This window comes from Theobroma umbraticum, unplaced genomic scaffold (assembly GCF_002168275.2).
Source record: "Theobroma umbraticum cultivar Fairchild unplaced genomic scaffold, ASM216827v3 scaffold_95.0, whole genome shotgun sequence".
NCBI classification, from domain to species: Eukaryota; Viridiplantae; Streptophyta; class Magnoliopsida; order Malvales; family Malvaceae; genus Theobroma; species Theobroma umbraticum.
Genome location: NW_018397257.1, coordinates 10458970 through 10477914, shown reverse-complemented (window position 1 = coordinate 10477914; position 18945 = coordinate 10458970). Strand labels below are relative to the sequence as shown.

The 18945-nt window shown below is 32.8% G+C and overlaps 2 protein-coding genes and 1 non-coding gene across 7 annotated transcripts; 2 read left to right on the top strand and 1 right to left on the bottom strand.

Moving 5' to 3' along the window:
* Positions 1–198: 198 nt before the first annotated feature.
* On the top strand, positions 199–2873 carry LOC110412857 (kinase-like protein). Its single transcript, XM_021423500.1, has 9 exons — positions 199–262; positions 391–907; positions 1022–1497; positions 1597–1729; positions 1823–1891; positions 1981–2052; positions 2137–2208; positions 2298–2527; positions 2677–2873. The coding sequence occupies exons 1-9, from the start codon at positions 199–201 to the stop codon at positions 2871–2873; spliced, it is 1830 nt and encodes a 609-aa protein (XP_021279175.1).
* Positions 2874–8175: 5302 nt separating this feature from the next.
* Positions 8176–14169, top strand: LOC110411943 (NOT2 / NOT3 / NOT5 family). 5 transcript variants are annotated; one of them, XM_021422315.2, is made up of 15 exons: positions 8176–8375; positions 9390–9531; positions 10020–10128; positions 10202–10380; positions 10559–10607; positions 10722–10940; positions 11358–11570; positions 11659–11754; positions 12030–12118; positions 12320–12505; positions 12907–13329; positions 13425–13477; positions 13570–13611; positions 13698–13842; positions 13970–14169. In XM_021422315.2, exons 2-15 carry the CDS (start codon positions 9514–9516, stop codon positions 14027–14029), a joined length of 1881 nt encoding a protein of 626 aa, XP_021277990.1. In that variant the 5' UTR covers positions 8176–8375; positions 9390–9513; the 3' UTR covers positions 14030–14169. The 5 variants fall into 5 exon arrangements, with proteins under 5 accessions (XP_021277990.1, XP_021277988.1, XP_021277987.1 ...); XM_021422313.2 differs by having other exon boundaries at positions 10020–10089; positions 10559–10940; XM_021422312.2 differs by having other exon boundaries at positions 10559–10940; positions 11358–11561.
* Positions 10048–10128, bottom strand: LOC149527472 (small nucleolar RNA snoR35). Its single transcript, XR_016351032.1, has one exon. It is a non-coding gene; the product is annotated as a small nucleolar RNA snoR35 (small nucleolar RNA).
* Positions 14170–18945: the final 4776 nt, after the last annotated feature.

The window sequence follows — 18945 nt, the reverse complement described above, 5'->3', positions numbered from 1 at the left end:
ACCATGAGCTGGGCAAAAGCAAAGCTAACTATAATGAAATGAGTCATGACTCTTTTTTTTTGCTGGAATGTTAACCTCATGACTTGGTCATAGTCAACCAATACTAAATAGTGCATAGTTCAATACTTTTCTATTTAAATTAAGGGCATTAAGCCTTATGCATGTCAGCTGTCCAATCCTTCTCCCCCTCAAACAGCCATGGCTACCTATCTCTTATTCCTTATCATATCAGCTTCTGCATTTTCCACGCTTAACGCTGATTGTAAGCTTATATCTATAGGCCTTTGATATTTTCGTGTACTGAAGTTTCACTTTGCTTGTACGGTGTTTAATTTTGTTGAATTATTTTACAAGTTAATGTTAAAGTATTTTTGCTGTGGTGAATTTCAGTGAGCATCGACTGTGGAGAGTCTGATATTTACACTGATGACTACTCCATGGGTTGGGTTGGAGATGAAAACTACATTCAACATGGCGAGGCAGTGGTGGTGCAATCTAGCAAATCAGTGTCTCAAGCCATGACCACTCTGAGGGTATTCACTGATAGGAAGAAAAGCTGTTACTCCGTTGATGCTAACAAGGGATCTCAGGTTCTTGTCCGGGCGAGCTTTTTCTATGGAAATTATGACAAGAAATCGTCTCCCCCAAGTTTTGATCTACTATTCGATGGGAATCATTGGGCCACGGTGGAGACTTCAAGTGACGAAGTTGTTTCCTATGAGGTTATTTATGTCACAAAGAGGGACACCGTGAGTGTATGTGTAGCTCAGACATCTCCCAACATGTTCCCCTTTATATCAGCTATCGAAGTCCGGAGCTTAGACGAGAAAATGTACGGCCATATTGATTCGAATTATGCTTTGATGTTAAGGAGGAGGGTTGCTTATGGCACCAAAGAAATAATTAGGTATGTGTTTTGCTGTGGCTAAAGTTTCTGATTGGTTGCGTCAGATTCCCTTTCTGAGGTTTTTTTTTTCTCCCTGCACTGATAAATCTCATTCTGTTTTTATGTACTTGTTAGGTATATCGATGATCTTTACGACAGAATATGGGTTCCAGCTATCAATGGAGGCGATTTCACAGTGCTCACAAGTGATGAATCACTCATTGATGTTAGTTTAGACGATAACCCTCCAGGAGCTGTGTTTAAAAATGCATTTGCCACTAACAACACTTCCACATCCGTACGATTAGGGACTAATCTTCCCGCAACTGAAGTTCCTATTTACATGAACATGTATTTTTCGGAAGTTTCAGTGCTTGATTCAACCCAGAGAAGATCCTTTCAGCTTTACATAGATGGCAAGTCTACCTCAAACCCCTTTATCCCATCTTATGGAAAAGCAGGAGAAATGTACCTGACCAACTTCACTGCCTCTTCCAACACTAACTTCTCTTTGGTAGCCACATCTGATTCCACACATCCTCCTCTTATCAATGCACTGGAAGTTTTTACTGTCAGTGATGAGCTAACATATGGAACCAATAGTGATGATGGTTGGTATCCAAGGCGTAACTAATTATCTTGATGTTTCATATATCCAAACATGAAATTTTGGGATTTTTGTTCATTGATTTCTTTATGCTATTTTCTAGTGGAAGGATTGGCCTCTTTGAAGGATGAATTTGTTGTACTGGGAGACTGGGGTGGTGACCCTTGCCTTCCTTCTCCATATTCATGGGATTGGATCAACTGCACCTCTGCTTCCACACCCAGAGTAACTGCATTGTAAGTTCCCAATAATTTTCTTGCTAAATCGTTAACAAAATCACTCCAAGTTTCATGATAACCTGATGATTCAGAATTTTAAAAATCTTTCAGGTATCTCGGTAGCTTTGGTCTATCTGGTTTTCTTCCTGAGTTTACCTCCATGACCGCCCTCGAGATAATGTGAGTTTTATAGCTCCAACTTTATCAGTTAAATTTGTTTGATCTCAATCTCTTGTTGTTTGAAAATTTTCTTTTCGTTTTTATTGCAGAGATTTGCACAATAACAGCCTAAGCGGGTCTATCCCTGAATTTCTTGGCACCTTGCCTAATCTGAAACAATTGTGAGTTTACTTGTCACTCTTTTTATCAGAATTCTCTTTTTCCAGTTTCCTGATAGTTAACTGAAACTGTTCTTCCTCCTGCAGGAACTTGGCTGATAATGAGCTTAGTGGACCCATTCCTTCCTCAATATCAAAGAATACCAAGTTAAAATTAGTGTAAGTAAATTACTTTTTCTTTATTCAATCAGGCTACAAACTGATTTGATTTCTCCAATGATTCACATTTTCGTTGTTATGAATCTCAGTGTAACAGGCAATCCAGATTTGTGTGTCTCTGGCAAGTCATGCAACACAGCCAACGCAGATGTTGATGACCCAACTTTCTCCTCAAGCAGGGGCAAGAAAAAGAAGAACAACCAACCTGTAATACTTGGAACCGTAATTCCAATATTTGTACTTCTCTGGGTAATCGGAGGAGTTTTTGCCGTGCTTCGTCATAAGAGAAACTTAGCAGGCATCATAGCCGCTAATGCAGGTTAGTTATAATAAACAAAAGTATTCTGAAACAGTAACTAACGCCTCTTTGTATGGAAGAAATTAAGTTCTGAATTAAGCACGATCAATGTAAGCTTTGTTTAAGAAACAATGTCACCCTGTTTTTGCTTTTGGGGGGTTTATTTTCAGGGCAAGCAGGAGGAGCCAATAGGCCTAATGGCACCCCACGGGCAGCGAATTTGCAAATGCAAATGCAGACGGCGGCTAACAATATGGCTCAAAGTTTAGTCAATGATTTTAGAGTGAACATCCAGGAGCAGCCATCAGCTCAAGATCAGCCAGTTGATCAAAACGATCAACGAAATCAACAGGAAGGCGGGTATTGATGATGCGAATCACCATGATCTTAAAAAAGCTCAAGCTGTTTTCATTTTTTGGTTATTGTTATTACGTGAATGACTATTCTCTATAAATGAAAAGAGTGTATTATTGAGCATTGGAATTATCAAAAGAGAAGAAAAAGATGAGTTTAAATTTTCCTGCTAGTCAACATTTGAGTTGTGAACTCTGCTAGAGTTTTGCATTTTCATCGAGTGGGTGAAAAATGCTCCATTGCCTTAGAAATCAACTTTGGTTGTTCTTTCATTGACTGACGCCGAAAGTAGCCCAATAAGCAGGGGTTGAGGGTAATACATTTACGGTTTCTTCAAAAATTTTAAAATTATTTATTATATATATTTTATAATGATATCTTTAAAATAATTTTTAATTAAATATACAAATAAACTCTTGAATCATATCAAGAAAATCAATTTAACCCTTATCTTTTTATTAGATTCAAATAAATACTTAAAGTTTTATTTGGATCAAATAAATTTCTTACACACGGTTGACTAACTTCTATTGCTTAACGATACAATCAACAATTTTTGATGCCATATTATCTTTCATGTTGATAACGTCAATGTCACATGATAACTAACGTGACATAAAAAATCACTGACTAGTAATTGAGTTTTTTTCTTTATCTATTCTAATGCCTAAAAATTATTGATTAGGGATTTGAAACAAAAAATTAAAAGAAAAATCTAATTGTTTGTTGTTTCTTAAATGATTACCATCTTTTCATTTTTCTTAAAAAAACCTTTACTTTTTTTAACATTCCCTAAATCCATTGTAGTTTATTGTCAGAATGTCGTTTCCTTGTTTACAATTTCTATTCCTTTTCTAAAAATTGTTTTAGAGATAATCTTGAATTTCAAAATCTGTGAAAGATGTGGAGAGAAAATCTATTATTATTGACAAATAAAATTCAACACAATCAAATTTCTCTTACAAATTTTAAAAAAAAGAAGAGTATCATATTTTCCTTACAGATTCTTGGGAAGAGAAGAGAAGTATTTGACTTTCTTTTATTGTAGATCAAGATTGTGTATATTTGCTAATTTTAGTATTATAAATGTTGTGTGTCTTACTTTTACTCTTCTTTTTCTTAACATCATTTTTAGGCATTTTCGAATTTCTTTACATAAACTTTTAATTGAGTAATAATAGTCTCAATCAAATTGAAAAGTTAGATTAGGTGTTTTTGTTAATAAGGATGGATGGTAATCTATTAAAAAAATGATATAATCAATTTGAAATAATTAATTTTTTAATTTTTTATTTCAAATCCATAACCAATAATTTTTAGACATTTGGAAAGAAAAACCCTAATTTCAAATCAATAATTTTTTATGTTACGTTATTTGTCACGTAACGTTGAAGATAACAAGTCAACAAGCCATATGATAGATGATGTGACATAAAAAATTATTGATTGTACTGTTAACTGAAAAAAGTTAGTCAATAGATAGTAAAAGGGTTTATTTAATTCAAAATAAAAATTAAGATGTTTATTTAGCTTAAAATAAAAATTAAAGGGCTTATTTGAATGTAATAAAAGAATAAGAACTAAATTGACTTTCTTGATATAGTTCGTAACTTATTTGGATATTTAGCAATAATTTTTTTATTTAATAATTAATATAAATAAAAAATTAATAAAATGACCTTGTAATCCCTACTCAACTTTATCCTAATTTAAATTTCTCCACACTTTTTTTTTTATTTTTACTTTTCTATAACTCACCATCGAAATGCACTTCATTCTTCAAGAGAGATTTTTGAACAATGAAAGACAGAGGCTACTCACCATCCTTGTGTGAAATTAAGAGAAGGTAAAGTTTTCTTTTATATTCTTCTTCCTATTATTATTTGTTTACTTTTTTTATTTCTATTCTATTTACTCATAGGTTCTAAGTTTCTATAGATTTTTTTCTTCAAATTTTTACAAACCATCAACCATATTCTTCTTCTGTTTGTGTTACGTGAGTTCTATCTTCTACTTGCTATATATTTTTATCTATTATGCAAATTTTTTTTCATGATTTTAATCTTTAAAAATTAAAAACTTATTATATATGTAATTCTTAACTATAAGTTATAATGTTGCGCTGTTTTCCTTTTTCCTTGTATTGTTATTTTTTCTAAACTTTTCTTAGATCCTTGTACTCAGGCACATTACTTATCTTTTGCACCAAAAATTAAAGCAAAGATGGTAATTCTTGTATTAGGAATTCTATCCCTTATCACACATGTAATTCTAGAGATAAGGTTTCGATCCCCTCCTTGCTGTACTTAATCTTTATTATTATTACTAAAATGATTAGTTGGGCGTGAAACAAAATCTTGATTATAGGAAAAAAATATTAATAATATATATCATATTTAATTATTTATAGTTTTTACATTATAATTTTATATTTAGTATTTTAAATTTAAATAAAAATAAAATAAGAATATTAGATATTGATTGTATTAATTTTTTTTTAAATTTGATTAAAATATGAGTAACTTGAAAATAATTAACAAATTCTTTTAAAAAAAAATACAAATCGTTCAAATGATTCTCTTACCGTTAAGTCAGCACGCCATCAAGCACAACTTTCCAACTTTTCTAATTAAGGGATTATTATAAGTTTTTTTTTTATTTTTTTTATTTATATGTTATATAAAATTATTATTTATTATGAATCTTTTAATTTTTTTATTAAATTCAACATATTGATTTTAAAAATTTTTAACTTTTATTCTTCTTCATCTTTAATCCTAAATAAAAGTTGGTTAGTTCAGTCCCAGCCAACAAGCAATGTGAATGTTCAATTCAAATTGCAACTTTTGCCAAATTGTACCTCTTACCGGTGAAAGAAAATATCTAACACCCTACACTTTAGGGAAAACTGAACAATTGAGGCACTAATTGACTAAAGTCTTCCAAAGTCAATCCGTGTAACATAGTATTAGGGAAAACATGAACAATTGAGGCATTGATAGACTAGAGCTTTCCAAACTCAATCCGTGTAATATGATACAAAAGGAGGTAGAATTTGTGTCAAACAGATATAAATTTATCAATTTATTTATAACAAGATAATAATTTTGTAATTGATTAATAAGAATTAAATAATTTAATTGTGAGTGATGATGTGTACTTAGAAATAGAAAATTAAATATTGATTTCAAATAGACTCAAATGCATAAATCTAGCTACTAATCTTATTAGTTATTACGCTCGACCAATTAAACAAAAAACTTTATTGATTCATATACATTAACCAGTTTGGCCATATATCTGTGACAAATTTCAATTTCAGACAACAATGATGGCTTGTCATCGAGGATTGAAGATAATCCACGAAATCCTAGAAACCAGGCACGAGTAGTTACCTTCTGGTATTTTTTGCTGGAATAATAACCCCATGACTACGCCATATATAGTCGACTAAGACTAAATAGTGAATAGTTCACTACTTTTCTGTTTAAATTAAGGGCATCAAGTCTTATGCATGTCAACTGTCCATCCTCCCCCTCAAACAGCCATGGCTACCTATCTCTCATTTCTTATCCTCATAGCAGCTTCTGCATTTTCCACTCTTACCGCTGATGGTAAGCTTATATGCATATATATATATATAAGCCTCAGATATTTTCTTGTACTAAAGTTTCACTTTGCTTGTATGGTGTTTAATTTTGTAGAATTGTTTTACGAGTTAATGCTAAAGCATTTTTGCTTTGGTGAATTTCTGTGAGAATCGACTGTGGAGCATCTGATGTTTACGATGATGGCTACTCCATTCGTTCGGTCGGAGATGAAAACTACATTCAACATGGTGAGTCCGTAAAAGGTGCAATCTATCACACCATTGTATAGACCCATGACCACTTTAAGGGTTTTCACTGATACGAAGAAAAGCTGTTACTCCATTGAAGCTGACAAATTTTCTAAGGTTCTTGTCCGGGCGTGTTTTTTCTATGGAAACTATGACGGGAAATCATCTCCTCCAAGTTTTTTCTATGGAAATTATCAGAAGAGAAAGTCAGCAGCAGCCATTGCTACCACAAATGCAGGTTAGTAATAAGCAACTTATCCCAACAGGCAACTACCACTTTTTTACTAAAGTGGAATTCCTTGAAAGTACAGTTCCAAGGAAATTAACAAAAAGAAAACCTAGTTTGAAAATACAATGAATGTTAGCTTTGTTTAAGAAACAATGCCACCCTGTTTTTTCTTTTGGGGTTTAATTTCAGGGCAAGCTAGACGAGCCAACATGCCTAATGGCAAAGCCACAGGCAGGGGAAAAGCAGAGGCAGGAGACGAATAACATAATGTCCCAGAGTTTAGTCAATGATTTTAGAGTGAACATCCAGGTGGAGCAATCAGCCGGAGAAGATGTATTCTAGGGCCTTATGTAGAGCATAGATTGGGCCGGGGCTACAAACCAGTTGACATCTGGTTAGGCTATGGCTTTGATGTTTAATCTCAGGCTTAGCTTAGCCTGGCCCATGTGTTATTTTCTGACTCAGTTTTTTGTTTTTAGTTATGGTTAGTATATTATTTTAATAATAAAAGTTCAAACTTATGGTTGGATTAGATTATTGTATTGAGCCCACCTCCATTTTTTAATAAATTATGGGATTAAACTTAAAATATACATTCTTAAAATCATATAATATATTTGAAATATATTTGAGAAATATTGAAATAATTGAACTCGAGATTTGATAAATCTTATACATTTCACGTTGTGAAATATTTTGTTGAAAAGTTTAAGTACATATCGAATACATTTCAATTATCATAAATTAAGATAGAAATAATACATCATTATGAACTTTAATAATATTATAGTAAGATATTATAAAACAAAAAAAACTTAATATTTCTCTTACATGGTCTTAAAAGTTAAATTAAAAAAACTCAAAATTTTCATAATAAATACAGAAAATTGGTGTAATATTATGACGTTTAACAATACAATAATCAGATATCATAATGATTTAATTTTAATAATAATAGATAAAAATCTCGACTTACCCTTTACTCTCAAACAAGTATTTTCCTCATAAATTATTTCATGAAAAATTTCAAATATTTGGGAAACATAAAGCATATTTGTAACTTATCCCTTCTCAATAAAAATTTCCCCACCAGTCAAAATCTCCTAAATCACGTCTTACATAAACCCTTCAAGATCGAAAAAACCTCGTCACATCAAGGTCAATAAGTCGATGACCACACTAAACGAAAGTAATATCACCGCACGCGAACATTGCCCATCTTCCATTATACTTATCATCAAAAAGCATCCATGTTTTCCAATTTCCCTGCGCGACTCTTTATTTTGTTCTCTTCCTTTTGCTCATTCGATTTAGGGCAAAAAAAAAAAAAAGAAGAAGAAGAGAAATTGGACCCAAAGGAAAACGCAAGAACTCGCTCTTTGACTCAGCTCACAGGAAAAATAGAAGGAAAATTAAATATCACTCTCGCTCGTTGATCTACCTTTGAGGTAACTCTCACTCTCTGTTCCGAGTCGATCTTAACTCGTTTGAGTTCGATCTTCAATCGCACTGAGTTCATCTCTTTTAAAATTTTTTTTTTTACGATCTATTGTTTTTTTCATTTTCTTAGTGTAGATTTTAGATTAGTATTCTGTTTGTGAATTCTGATTTGTTTAATTTTTCTTTGAATATTTTTTAAAAGGAATTTAACGGATAGTGGAGTCTGTGTTTTAAGCCGCTGTTTGGCTACTGAGAAACTGTGGGAAAAATGTGGATACCGTCCTTTCGATTAGCTCAACTGAACTGACCTGCATAGTAGTCTAAGGGTTTTTTATTTAATGCTTTTCAAAATATTTGAGGATTTAGTTATTGGAAATGAGGAATCTAATAAAAGTCCATTTTCTTCTCATTTATCAAAAACCGAATGATTAGTTTGTGGGGACGACCTTCACTGAATTGCACTTATTCTCTCTTTTCTTTTTGGTTTTCTCATATGTTTTCACTCCAAATGGTTTAGTTTTATTGATGTTATTTGTTATATTTGTTTGAAGATTGCTGTCTTTTCTTATCATGAAAAATTTTCTTAATTTCAACACTGAATAAAGGTTTCAAGGCGGAAGGATTTCAAATATATGCTATAGAGTTTGATTTATTGGGAATGCTATCTGCCTATATATTTTAAAAGAAGGAACAAATAAAAGTCCATTAATTTTAAGATATGTTACGTTGTAATATGTCTCTCGATTTTTCTCTGTGGTTTGCATTTAATTTGAGGAAAAAAATGAGTGGTATAAAAAGAAATGTGATTCTGAAAATCTTAACTGGGCATTTTTTCTCAAGTGTCAATTACATAGCCTAAATAGGAAGAAAAAGTTTAGTTTATTGTTGTTATATGTATCTTAAGTATTTGGGATTGTATTGCTAGTGACATTGGGTTTGGTTCAGCATTGACTGCCCTGAACTCCTCCCCTCCTTTATAGCAGTTTGGGGTTAGCTTCTGACAATCATGTTGTCCTTTTCAGGCTATAAGCTGATACTCATTGTAACAGCTTCTCAAATCAGGATTCAGTGTATTTATACTCAAGACATCAAGGGCTGCTTCTTAACGAGGAATGATTTTTTGCATGACCTATTGACACCTGTGCAATGTCGGGGTTACTTAATGTATTGTCACTTTTAACTGAACAATTTATTCAGAATTGCAATTTTTTACAAAATTAATGTAGTTTCTTGGACCAGTTATTTTTCCTTTATCTTAATGAAGTATGTTGCTTCTCTAGGTGCACTTTGTTCTTTGAGCGGTAGATAACTAGATATGCCCTTTTTTGTGGTTTTTAGATGCAACATATTGGGTTCTGTTGCTTCTATATGTTTATGTATATGTGAATGTGCTTGTTGTTGATATCAATATGTTATGGCATGTTGATTTTTAGTACATTAGAGTATGAATGTGTTCCTTGAAAAGTAAATTGGTGGCATTTCTAGATCATAGATGGTTGAATGTCTAGAAATCTTCTTCTTTTTTTGGTCTTGTATCTTTTAATTGATATTTACAATTAAATTGGATTTCTTTTTCCTGGAAAGTTTTTGTTCGTATTTTTAATTACATGTCTTATTTTTAACTGGAAACTATAATGTGCATCTGACTGCAGTCTTCTATCAACGGATCAGCATCAAATCTTCCAGACAGTAGCGGGCGATCTTTTGCTACATCTTTCTCTGGTCAGTCTGGTGCAGCCTCCCCTGTTTTCCATCACACTGGTGGGTAGATTTTACTGGATTTCCTCTCATCTATGGTCTTCTAAACTCATGCAATTGCATTTTGTTTTTGCAGGAACTATTCAGGGCCTGCATAATATTCATGGTAGCTTTAATGTTCCCAACATACCTGGTACGCTTACATCAAGAAACTCAACGTTAAATAATGTTCCGTCTGGTGGGGTTCAACAGCCTGCTGGGAGCCTTTCTGGTGGACGATTTACATCAAATAATCTACCTGTTGCTCTTTCTCAGGTACGTGTAATAGTCCTTCCATATTGTGATTGGGACCTTTTTACGCTGCATGTTTCCTTTCCTCCTCATGCATGGGCAATAGGTAAACACTCATAAAAATGAAAATAATAGGAGAAAAATAAAAATCTTACATTCTTTTACTATGTACTTCATTTTCTTATGGATGCCACTTTTGCAGTTATCTCATGGCAGCTCCCATGGACATTCAGGAGTAACAAATAGAGGAGGTATTAGTGTTGTAGGAAACCCTGGATTTAGTAGTAACACAAATGGAGTTGGTGGTTCTATTCCTGGGATTCTCCCAACCTCTGCTGCAATTGGTAACCGGAATGCTGTTCCAGGATTGGGAGTATCCCCAATTTTGGGAAATGCAGGTCCTAGGATAACAAGTTCTATGGGAAACATGGTTGGTGGAGGCAACATTGGGAGGAGCATAAGCTCTGGAGGAGGATTATCTGTACCTGGTCTTGCATCTCGTTTGAATTTAGCTGCCAATAGTGGATCTGGAAGTTTAAGTGTGCAGGGACAGAATCGATTGATGAGTGGTGTGCTTCCGCAAGGTATGCTTCATGAACTATTACCCCTATATTTTGTTGTTGGCTTGAGCAAAACAAGTTTTGTTACTTTTGCTGCTGGCTATAAATGCCCTTGCATTCTATTTTTATTTATGATAGTAATTTTTTTTTAGCACAAATCAGTATGATGTGCATATTTTTGGTTAATTTACCCCCTCTCTGTCTTTCTCAATTTCTTTATAGTTGAGGAGTATTCTGGCTTCCTTTCTTGCATTATTCTTCGTAGCTGCTCTCTTTAAACTTCTCAGTATTAGAAGTTGATGTGATTCTTATTGTTAGCTGATCGTGACTACATGTTTCATTTTTTTATTGTTTGGATTATTGCATTTATATGATTGCATTTATATCTTGTGGATTTACTGGTTTAGCTAAGTTAACATGAATGACACTCTCTGGATTCAGGATCTCCTCAGGTAATTTCGATGCTAGGCAGTTCTTATCCTGCTGCTGGGGGTCCACTTTCCCAAAGCCATGTTCAAGCTGTGAACAATCTTAGCTCTATGGGAATGTTGAATGATGTGAACACAAATGACAATTCCCCTTTTGACATAAATAATGATTTCCCCCAGTTGACAAGTCGTCCTAGTTCCGCTGGAGGGCCTCAAGGTCAATTGGGTAATTGAAGAAAGAGGCTTTCATTCATTTTTTATTTGTCCTTTTTCCTGTTGCTTAAGTTCTAATAATTTAAGTTCATAAATTTCAGGTTCATTACGAAAACAAGGTCTTAGTCCCATTGTTCAACAAAACCAAGAGTTCAGTATTCAAAATGAAGATTTCCCTGCTTTACCTGGATTTAAAGGTGCATGGATATTCTTTGACCTGGTTTTGATTTAATGTTTTTTACTTACTGGTTCACAGAAATTAATGCTGTATTTATTTATTACTTTTTGTGTACTTTAGAATCTATCTTCAAGTTATATCAGTACTTAAAGTCGTTCTAGCATATTAGCTGTCTCTACTAAATTTTTTTAGTAGTTTTATCATTGCATTTAATAGCTTACTTTTCATTTGCATGATGCCATTATTGTTTTTTTAACCATTGTGTTCTTGACCATATTATTATACATTGTACAGGTGGTAATGCTGATTATGCAATGGATTTGCACCAGAAAGAACAACTTCATGACAACACCATGTCAATGATGCAATCTCAGCACTTCTCTGTGAGTCTCTACTTTTACAAATTTGAAAAATTCTGGTTTATTTTTATATTCTTATTTCTTTGAATGATTCTGCGCTGTACATATTATGAGTTATTTATTTCCTTTTCTTCTTCATTTTCTTAAAAAAATAGAGTAAAATTTAATATTATAGTGCTGTATCAATTATGAGTTTTTGCTAATACTTGTGTATAATTTGCACAGATGGGGAGATCTGCAGGGTTTAACTTGGGTGGATCCTATTCATCTCATCGCCCACAGCAGCAACAGCAACATGCTCCGTCAGCCAGTAGTAGTGGTGTCTCCTTTTCACCTGTAAACAACCAAGATCTTCTCCATTTACATGGCTCAGATATTTTCCCATCTTCACATTCGAGCTACCACTCGCAGGTGTGGTAGTCTGGTGCTGTAAATGGTTTCTTGCAAATGTAACTAAGTGGTTATTAGGGGTACAGGGAAAAATGTCTTTTTTATTTGGTCTGCATCTTTCTCAAATGGTACATGGGAGCACAGATTCATAATTGATTTAAAACATCATAATTCATATGTGAAGAGTGTTTCGGTAGGTGGACTGATTGGAGATTCAGTGTTGGTCAGACTGGAAGAAAGTGAAATTCATCCCTTTCGTTTAATCTTATTACAGCATGGGAAAGAAAGGATCCATTGAAAGTTGAAGCAATTGATTTGAATTTCTTATGATAAACATTGTTCATATGTGCATTGATGTTTTTATCTTATTTGTAGATGATAAATAGAATTGGTCCTAACCAATCCTCTCATCTTTGTTTCAGACAAGCGGACCACCTGGAATAGGCCTAAGACCTCTAAACTCCCAAAATACGGTTTCTGGTATGGGTTATGACCCGATCATCCAACAGTATCAGCAACACCCAAACCAGTCCCAGTTTCGACTGCAACAGATATCAGCTGTCAATCAGTCATTTAGGGAACCGGGCATGAAATCAATGCAGGCTGCACAGTCTAATCCAGATCCTTTTGGTTTACTTGGTTTGCTAAGTGTAATTAGGATGAGTGATCCTGATTTGACTTCCCTTGCTCTTGGAATTGATCTGACAACACTTGGGTTAAATTTGAATTCCTCGGAAAATCTTCACAAGAATTTTGGTTCTCCATGGTCTGATGAACCAGCTAAGGGTGACCCAGAGTTCACTGTGCCACAATGTTATTATGCTAAGCAACCACCAGCTTTACATGTGAGCTGTTCTCCTCTTTTCGCCCTTTGAGAACCTGCTTAATGCAAGTGTCTGAATTTTCTTCTATAGTTCTGATTTCTTTTTGGTGTATGCAGCAAGGTTATTTTTCTAAGTTCACAGTGGACACATTATTCTATATCTTTTACAGGTGTGTTTATACTTCTATATGTTGGTTGCTTTTGTATTGTATATTCCAAGATCTTATTCTTAGCCATTTATTTTTCTCTGTTTCTAATGCAGCATGCCAAAAGATGAAGCTCAATTATATGCTGCAAATGAACTGTATGCTCTCTACTGAATGAATTGCGTTGTGTGATATTTATGCACATTCTTTTTGCCAACCTTCATTTAACACTTCTTGTTGGCAGTTATAACAGAGGCTGGTTTTACCACAAGGAGCATCGTTTGTGGTTCTTAAGAGTCCCTAATTTGGAGCCACTAGTCAAGACAAACACGTATGAGAGATCTTCTTATCACTGTTTTGATCCAAGCTCATTCGAAACGATCCGTAAGGTCAGACATAGTCTATTCCTTTGGCATTACTTATGTTGCTTCTTACTTTCTTTTTTCTTTTGAAAGTTCATGTTGCTTCTTACTGAGACTCTAGTTGCTGAATGCTGACTGTATATCTTGACTGCAGGATAATTTTGTTATCCAATACGAGGCGTTGGAAAAGAGACCAGCTTTACCTCAACATTAACAAGTTTTTTTGTCATTTAAAATGTAAAGCTTAAGCATGTAACTCATTCATTAGGACATCAGTTTGCAGCATTAGTGTTTTTCGGATTTGGCAATTTCAGCATCTATTAATCTTTATCAATGAGGTCGCTTTTCAGTTTTCTTTTCTATAGCAATGAAAAATCTAATGGGCGATACTGTTAGTACCATAATTACCACCTATGCTACTCTAGTCAGTCATTCAAGCCCCTGGGATTCGAGGACTTGTTTTGGAGTCTTCCTATCCCAATGCCTTCGATGGTTCAACCCCCTTCTGTTTAAAGTGTCATTAGTGTTATTGGTTTAAACCATTACAGGGTTTACTCCATTTGTGTTCAGTTCTTTCAAGCACTTCCATGTTTCTAGCATGAAAGTATATTCAGTAATTTTATGTGCAGTTCAACAACGTTGCTTCCTAAAATAATGGAAATGAATGGGAAAAATGCGAAATGCTAGGAATTTTGAGGATGATCTGTTATTGCTTTGTTCTCTCTTAAGATGGACAAATTGATCTTATTCAAAACTTGAAATCAACTGATATGTACATGTGATGCATAAACATATGCAAAATTAGTTCAGACCATGCTGTCGAAGCAGGTCATTAAGCTCTTCCTCATCAATCAAGTGATCTGTACATGTGATGCAAGAATTCCATGCTCATGAGGAGTTGAAATTGATTAGATTGATTTTTAAGTTTTGCAAAATTGGTTGATAGGTATTACATGATTTAATCACTCAATGATTGGTTTTTAAGCATTACGTGATTGGTTTTAGGCATTGCATAGTTAGTTTTTAAGCATTACGTTATTGATTTTTAAGTAATGTTTAAGTTATACAATGCTTTGTTAACTAGTCACGCAATGTTTTACTAACAAGTCATACAATGCCTATCAATTAGTCACATAATGTCATATCAACTAGTCACCTAATACTTAAAAACTAATTATGTAATGATCTAAAAATTAGTTACGTAATGTTCAAAGTCAGTCATGTAATGTCTAAAAATTAGCCACGTAATGCTCAAAAACTACCAAAACTACTGCATTCTATTTAACAAGATCAATAACTTCAAACGATACATCATATTCCATTTAGCAACATAATTAACAAATATACCTACTTGACAAGGTTTTTTTTTTCATATATAAAAATTCACTTTAAGATGCTTAAAAATGCTCAAAACGCGGAAAGGTTTTCTTCGTGTATCAAAAACTAATCCAAAATATTCAAAATGCTTAAACATTTTTCTTCTTAGTAAAAAATACTTCAGAGATGAATAGTTCGATGAGAAAAGCTCAAAGAATATGAGTCGGTTTGAGGCACAGACTTACACATGCTTGACCTGTTAATAGGTTTCGGGTTGAGACGGGGAGCTAAATAAATGAGTCGGTTTCATAAAAAGTAATTTTGTTCAAATTTTAATTCTCTTGGCTAAAAATAGTTAAAATTATGAAGAGGTCTATTATCAAAAACGTCTTATGCATGGAACCACTTAAAAAAAGAACTCATTACAATATGGTGCCAAAATGCAGTGGGATTGAAGAGAGTTACAAAGAGAACAAATATTTAGATCTTGAAAGTCTTGCTTTAATCAATATTGCAAAAGGCAATGTTGATCAACTTCTTGAGGCACAAGGAATTGTTCAATTTAAATCCAATGTTGCTGAGAATCAAGGCCAAGCAAAACCAAGAGCTGGGGTAAGTTTTCTTTTTTAAAATAGAGTCAAAAAAATTAGTAGCTAATGAAAAAGTTAATTGTGAGTTTTAAAACAGAGTAATATGTTTATTTTATCTTTAATAGAACTGGCAATTCGAACTTTGCATTCTGATGCTATCATTTTCTAGAGAGTGTTCTCAGTAAATATTTTTCGAAATTTATTATAATCTTTCTTTTTTATTCATTTACAGATTATAGAACTCGCATTACTCATGGATTTGATTGCAAGCGCTTTCCAATCAACAGCTCTAGTAATCCAACTGCAGAACACCAAATAGACTAGAAAAGATGACATGCTAATTTTCAAAGTGCTTACTTTAGCAATGGTTGTGTTTACCATGGTTATGCTTGCATTTTTTTCTTTTATGATTTTGTACACATTAGAAATTGGCTTATGCGAAAAGGTTTGATTTCTAGAACAAGGGAACAGGTTCGATTTATTGAGCTATGAGAAAAGGTTCCATCAAAGCTATGCACGTCTAACCCACTTTTGTTTTTGCCTTCGTTTGGATGGGATTGTCTTTATGATTTTGTTTTGAACTTGTTGAATGATGTTTATAGTTGTGTATTTTTCTTGTTGTAAACGAGTGGGATTGAATGTAAACTGGATGAAGCCATGACTCAATCAACATTGATTAGCGTAGCAAATTACTGAAGAACAACTGAAAAAACCAAATGGTTTTAAGTCCTTCAAGAACTTGATCGCGCTGATATCATGTTGTCAAAACCCCTCGCAGTCACTTTTTCATTGTGCTGTTTTATTTGAGCAAGAGTAGGATTTGCGCGCCTTTGGATTGGAGTTTCTCCTCCAACTTCAACCTCATTCTTTAGTATAGAACAAGCCTCTGAAAATACCTCTTTCTTGTGGTTCATCTCCTGATTTTGGGGTTACCAGGGAACCTGCAAGTTTTATTTCCCGAAGAGAAGAAAGCCTTAATATGAATTCATCCTTTTTTCTAGGATGGGATGTATTGCAGCTTCTGAAATTTAATTTTCATTTGTATTGAAATATTAAAAATACTCATCAGATAGCTAATCTGTTTTTCCTGGATTGGAGCAGAACTCTTATTAAAATTAAAATCTTTAACTTGCACTAGTTACTGCTCAAACTCCAAGTGGTTGTGTTAGGATTAGAGTAGAACTCCTATTAAAATTAAAATGTTTTCGACAAATTATTAGCTAATTATACTTGTATTATATATATATATATATATATATATATATATGGCCGCACTGACAACAACATTCTTTAACTTTCAATAACTTTCAAGAAATCAAATTGCTATGTGAGGTTAGATAAATTCATTAAAGGGAGTAACCAATGGTTAATCGAGAGAATGTTTAAAGGAGTCTCAAGACAATTTATACGATATAAAAATAATGGTCATATACTTGGGTGTAAGTTTTGGGTAATGAAATAGTGACATTTGATCATACGCCAAGTGTATTCTTAAGGAGAAAAGAAAGAAAAAAAGGTAAAACATATATACTTCAAAGGAAGGTTAAGAGAAAGTCTTCTAAACCACTAAGCCAAGCTCTCTAGAATATGTCAAATATGAAAGTGACTCATGACCTTGTCACTTGTTTTAAGTTAGTTTCACTTCTCTGTACAAATAGCTATTCCATATATTTGGGATTTGAAAACTGAGCTTACGAGGATTAAGCTTCTTGGTGTGCATTCATTTTTCTCAATTGCCTTCCATGATTGAGATAACTAGTTCAGGCACTGATAAAGATTCATTGTCTATTGAAACGTACTCTCTTCATATAGTAGAGCGCCAATTTGGATATGATCAACCAATTCCAACTAAATTCCTTTTTTTTTTTGAAGACTTCTCCTCTTGTACTTCTCGAATTTCTTATTAGCGTGCTTAATCATAATATATATAAGTTCAACAATTGTATTGTCCCAACCCTTGATAGAATAGGTATTTATACTACTGGGTCCTATGCTTATTGAGGATATTGTCTTTAAGAATGGATCTTGTTTGTTGTACTTGATCTTAAGGTTCAATTGTATATTCCTTCCATTAGTAATAATAATGTATGACTTCACTTGATTCATTTTAAGAGGAACAAAACTTCTTGTCATGTAAGCTTGTTTCTTACTCACAGCAAGTGCTCAAGGGAGCACCCTTGGGAGCACTGATCTGGGGTTCCCCTTCTTTGGGAGTATTAGATTGGTGTTCTTTCCCTTGATGCTCCCATCCCAAAAAGAATATTTTTTTTTTGCAAAATAATATGTAATTTATATAATAGTAATATTTAAAATTAATAAAAAGTAAAGTTACTTTTTTAATATTGTCACGTTATCAAAGTAATGAAAACACTAAAGATTGATTAAATCTGAACATATGTATCTAGTGAAAGATTTTTGTTTTATGCGAAGTGTTTATTCAAAATTAATAAACTCGGGTGAAATTTTAATTAAAACTTAAAAGGGTCTAAGTATTTTACTAAAAAAAAATTAGATTTTTGATTGTTGGAAGTTTATTTATAAAGGTGTTGAATGGGGATCGATTTGGAGATAGCAATGGGTACCTGGTTATAGGGTACTCGCAGATACCCGACTCGATTATGAAGGGTTAGGGTATCTTATAATCGAGTTTGAGATGGAGTTTGGGTAGTAATTTCACTACTCGTATCGGGTTCAAGTACTACTCTGTTGGTATCCATTGCCCAAACTCGATAACTATTTATAAATATTTTATTATTATTTTAATAATTAAATTAAAAATTTATAATTTTTACCAACTTTACAAGCAATTTTTTTGGTTAAAAACTAACAAATATATGAAAAGTATGATTACTCTAATTATTAATATGATGACATTAATACATTTAAATTAAAAAATTATTAGATTGTTAATTATGTTTAAATAATATAAATATTGTATCATATTATAAAGGAATATAATTACTATTATATATATATATATACTTTTAATATAAATATATTTACTTTCTGTTTTGTATTAGCATTACAAAAATTATGACTTATAAAATTATTAATTATCATATATATATATATATAGCATTATTTATATAATCTTATAATATATATACTTAAAAAAAGCTTTTGAGATTAGAATAGTTTTGGAATTTAAGTGTTTTTTTTTAATTTCATGATATTAAGAACAAATCCATATAATTAATTAAATTAATTCATGAAACCATTATTA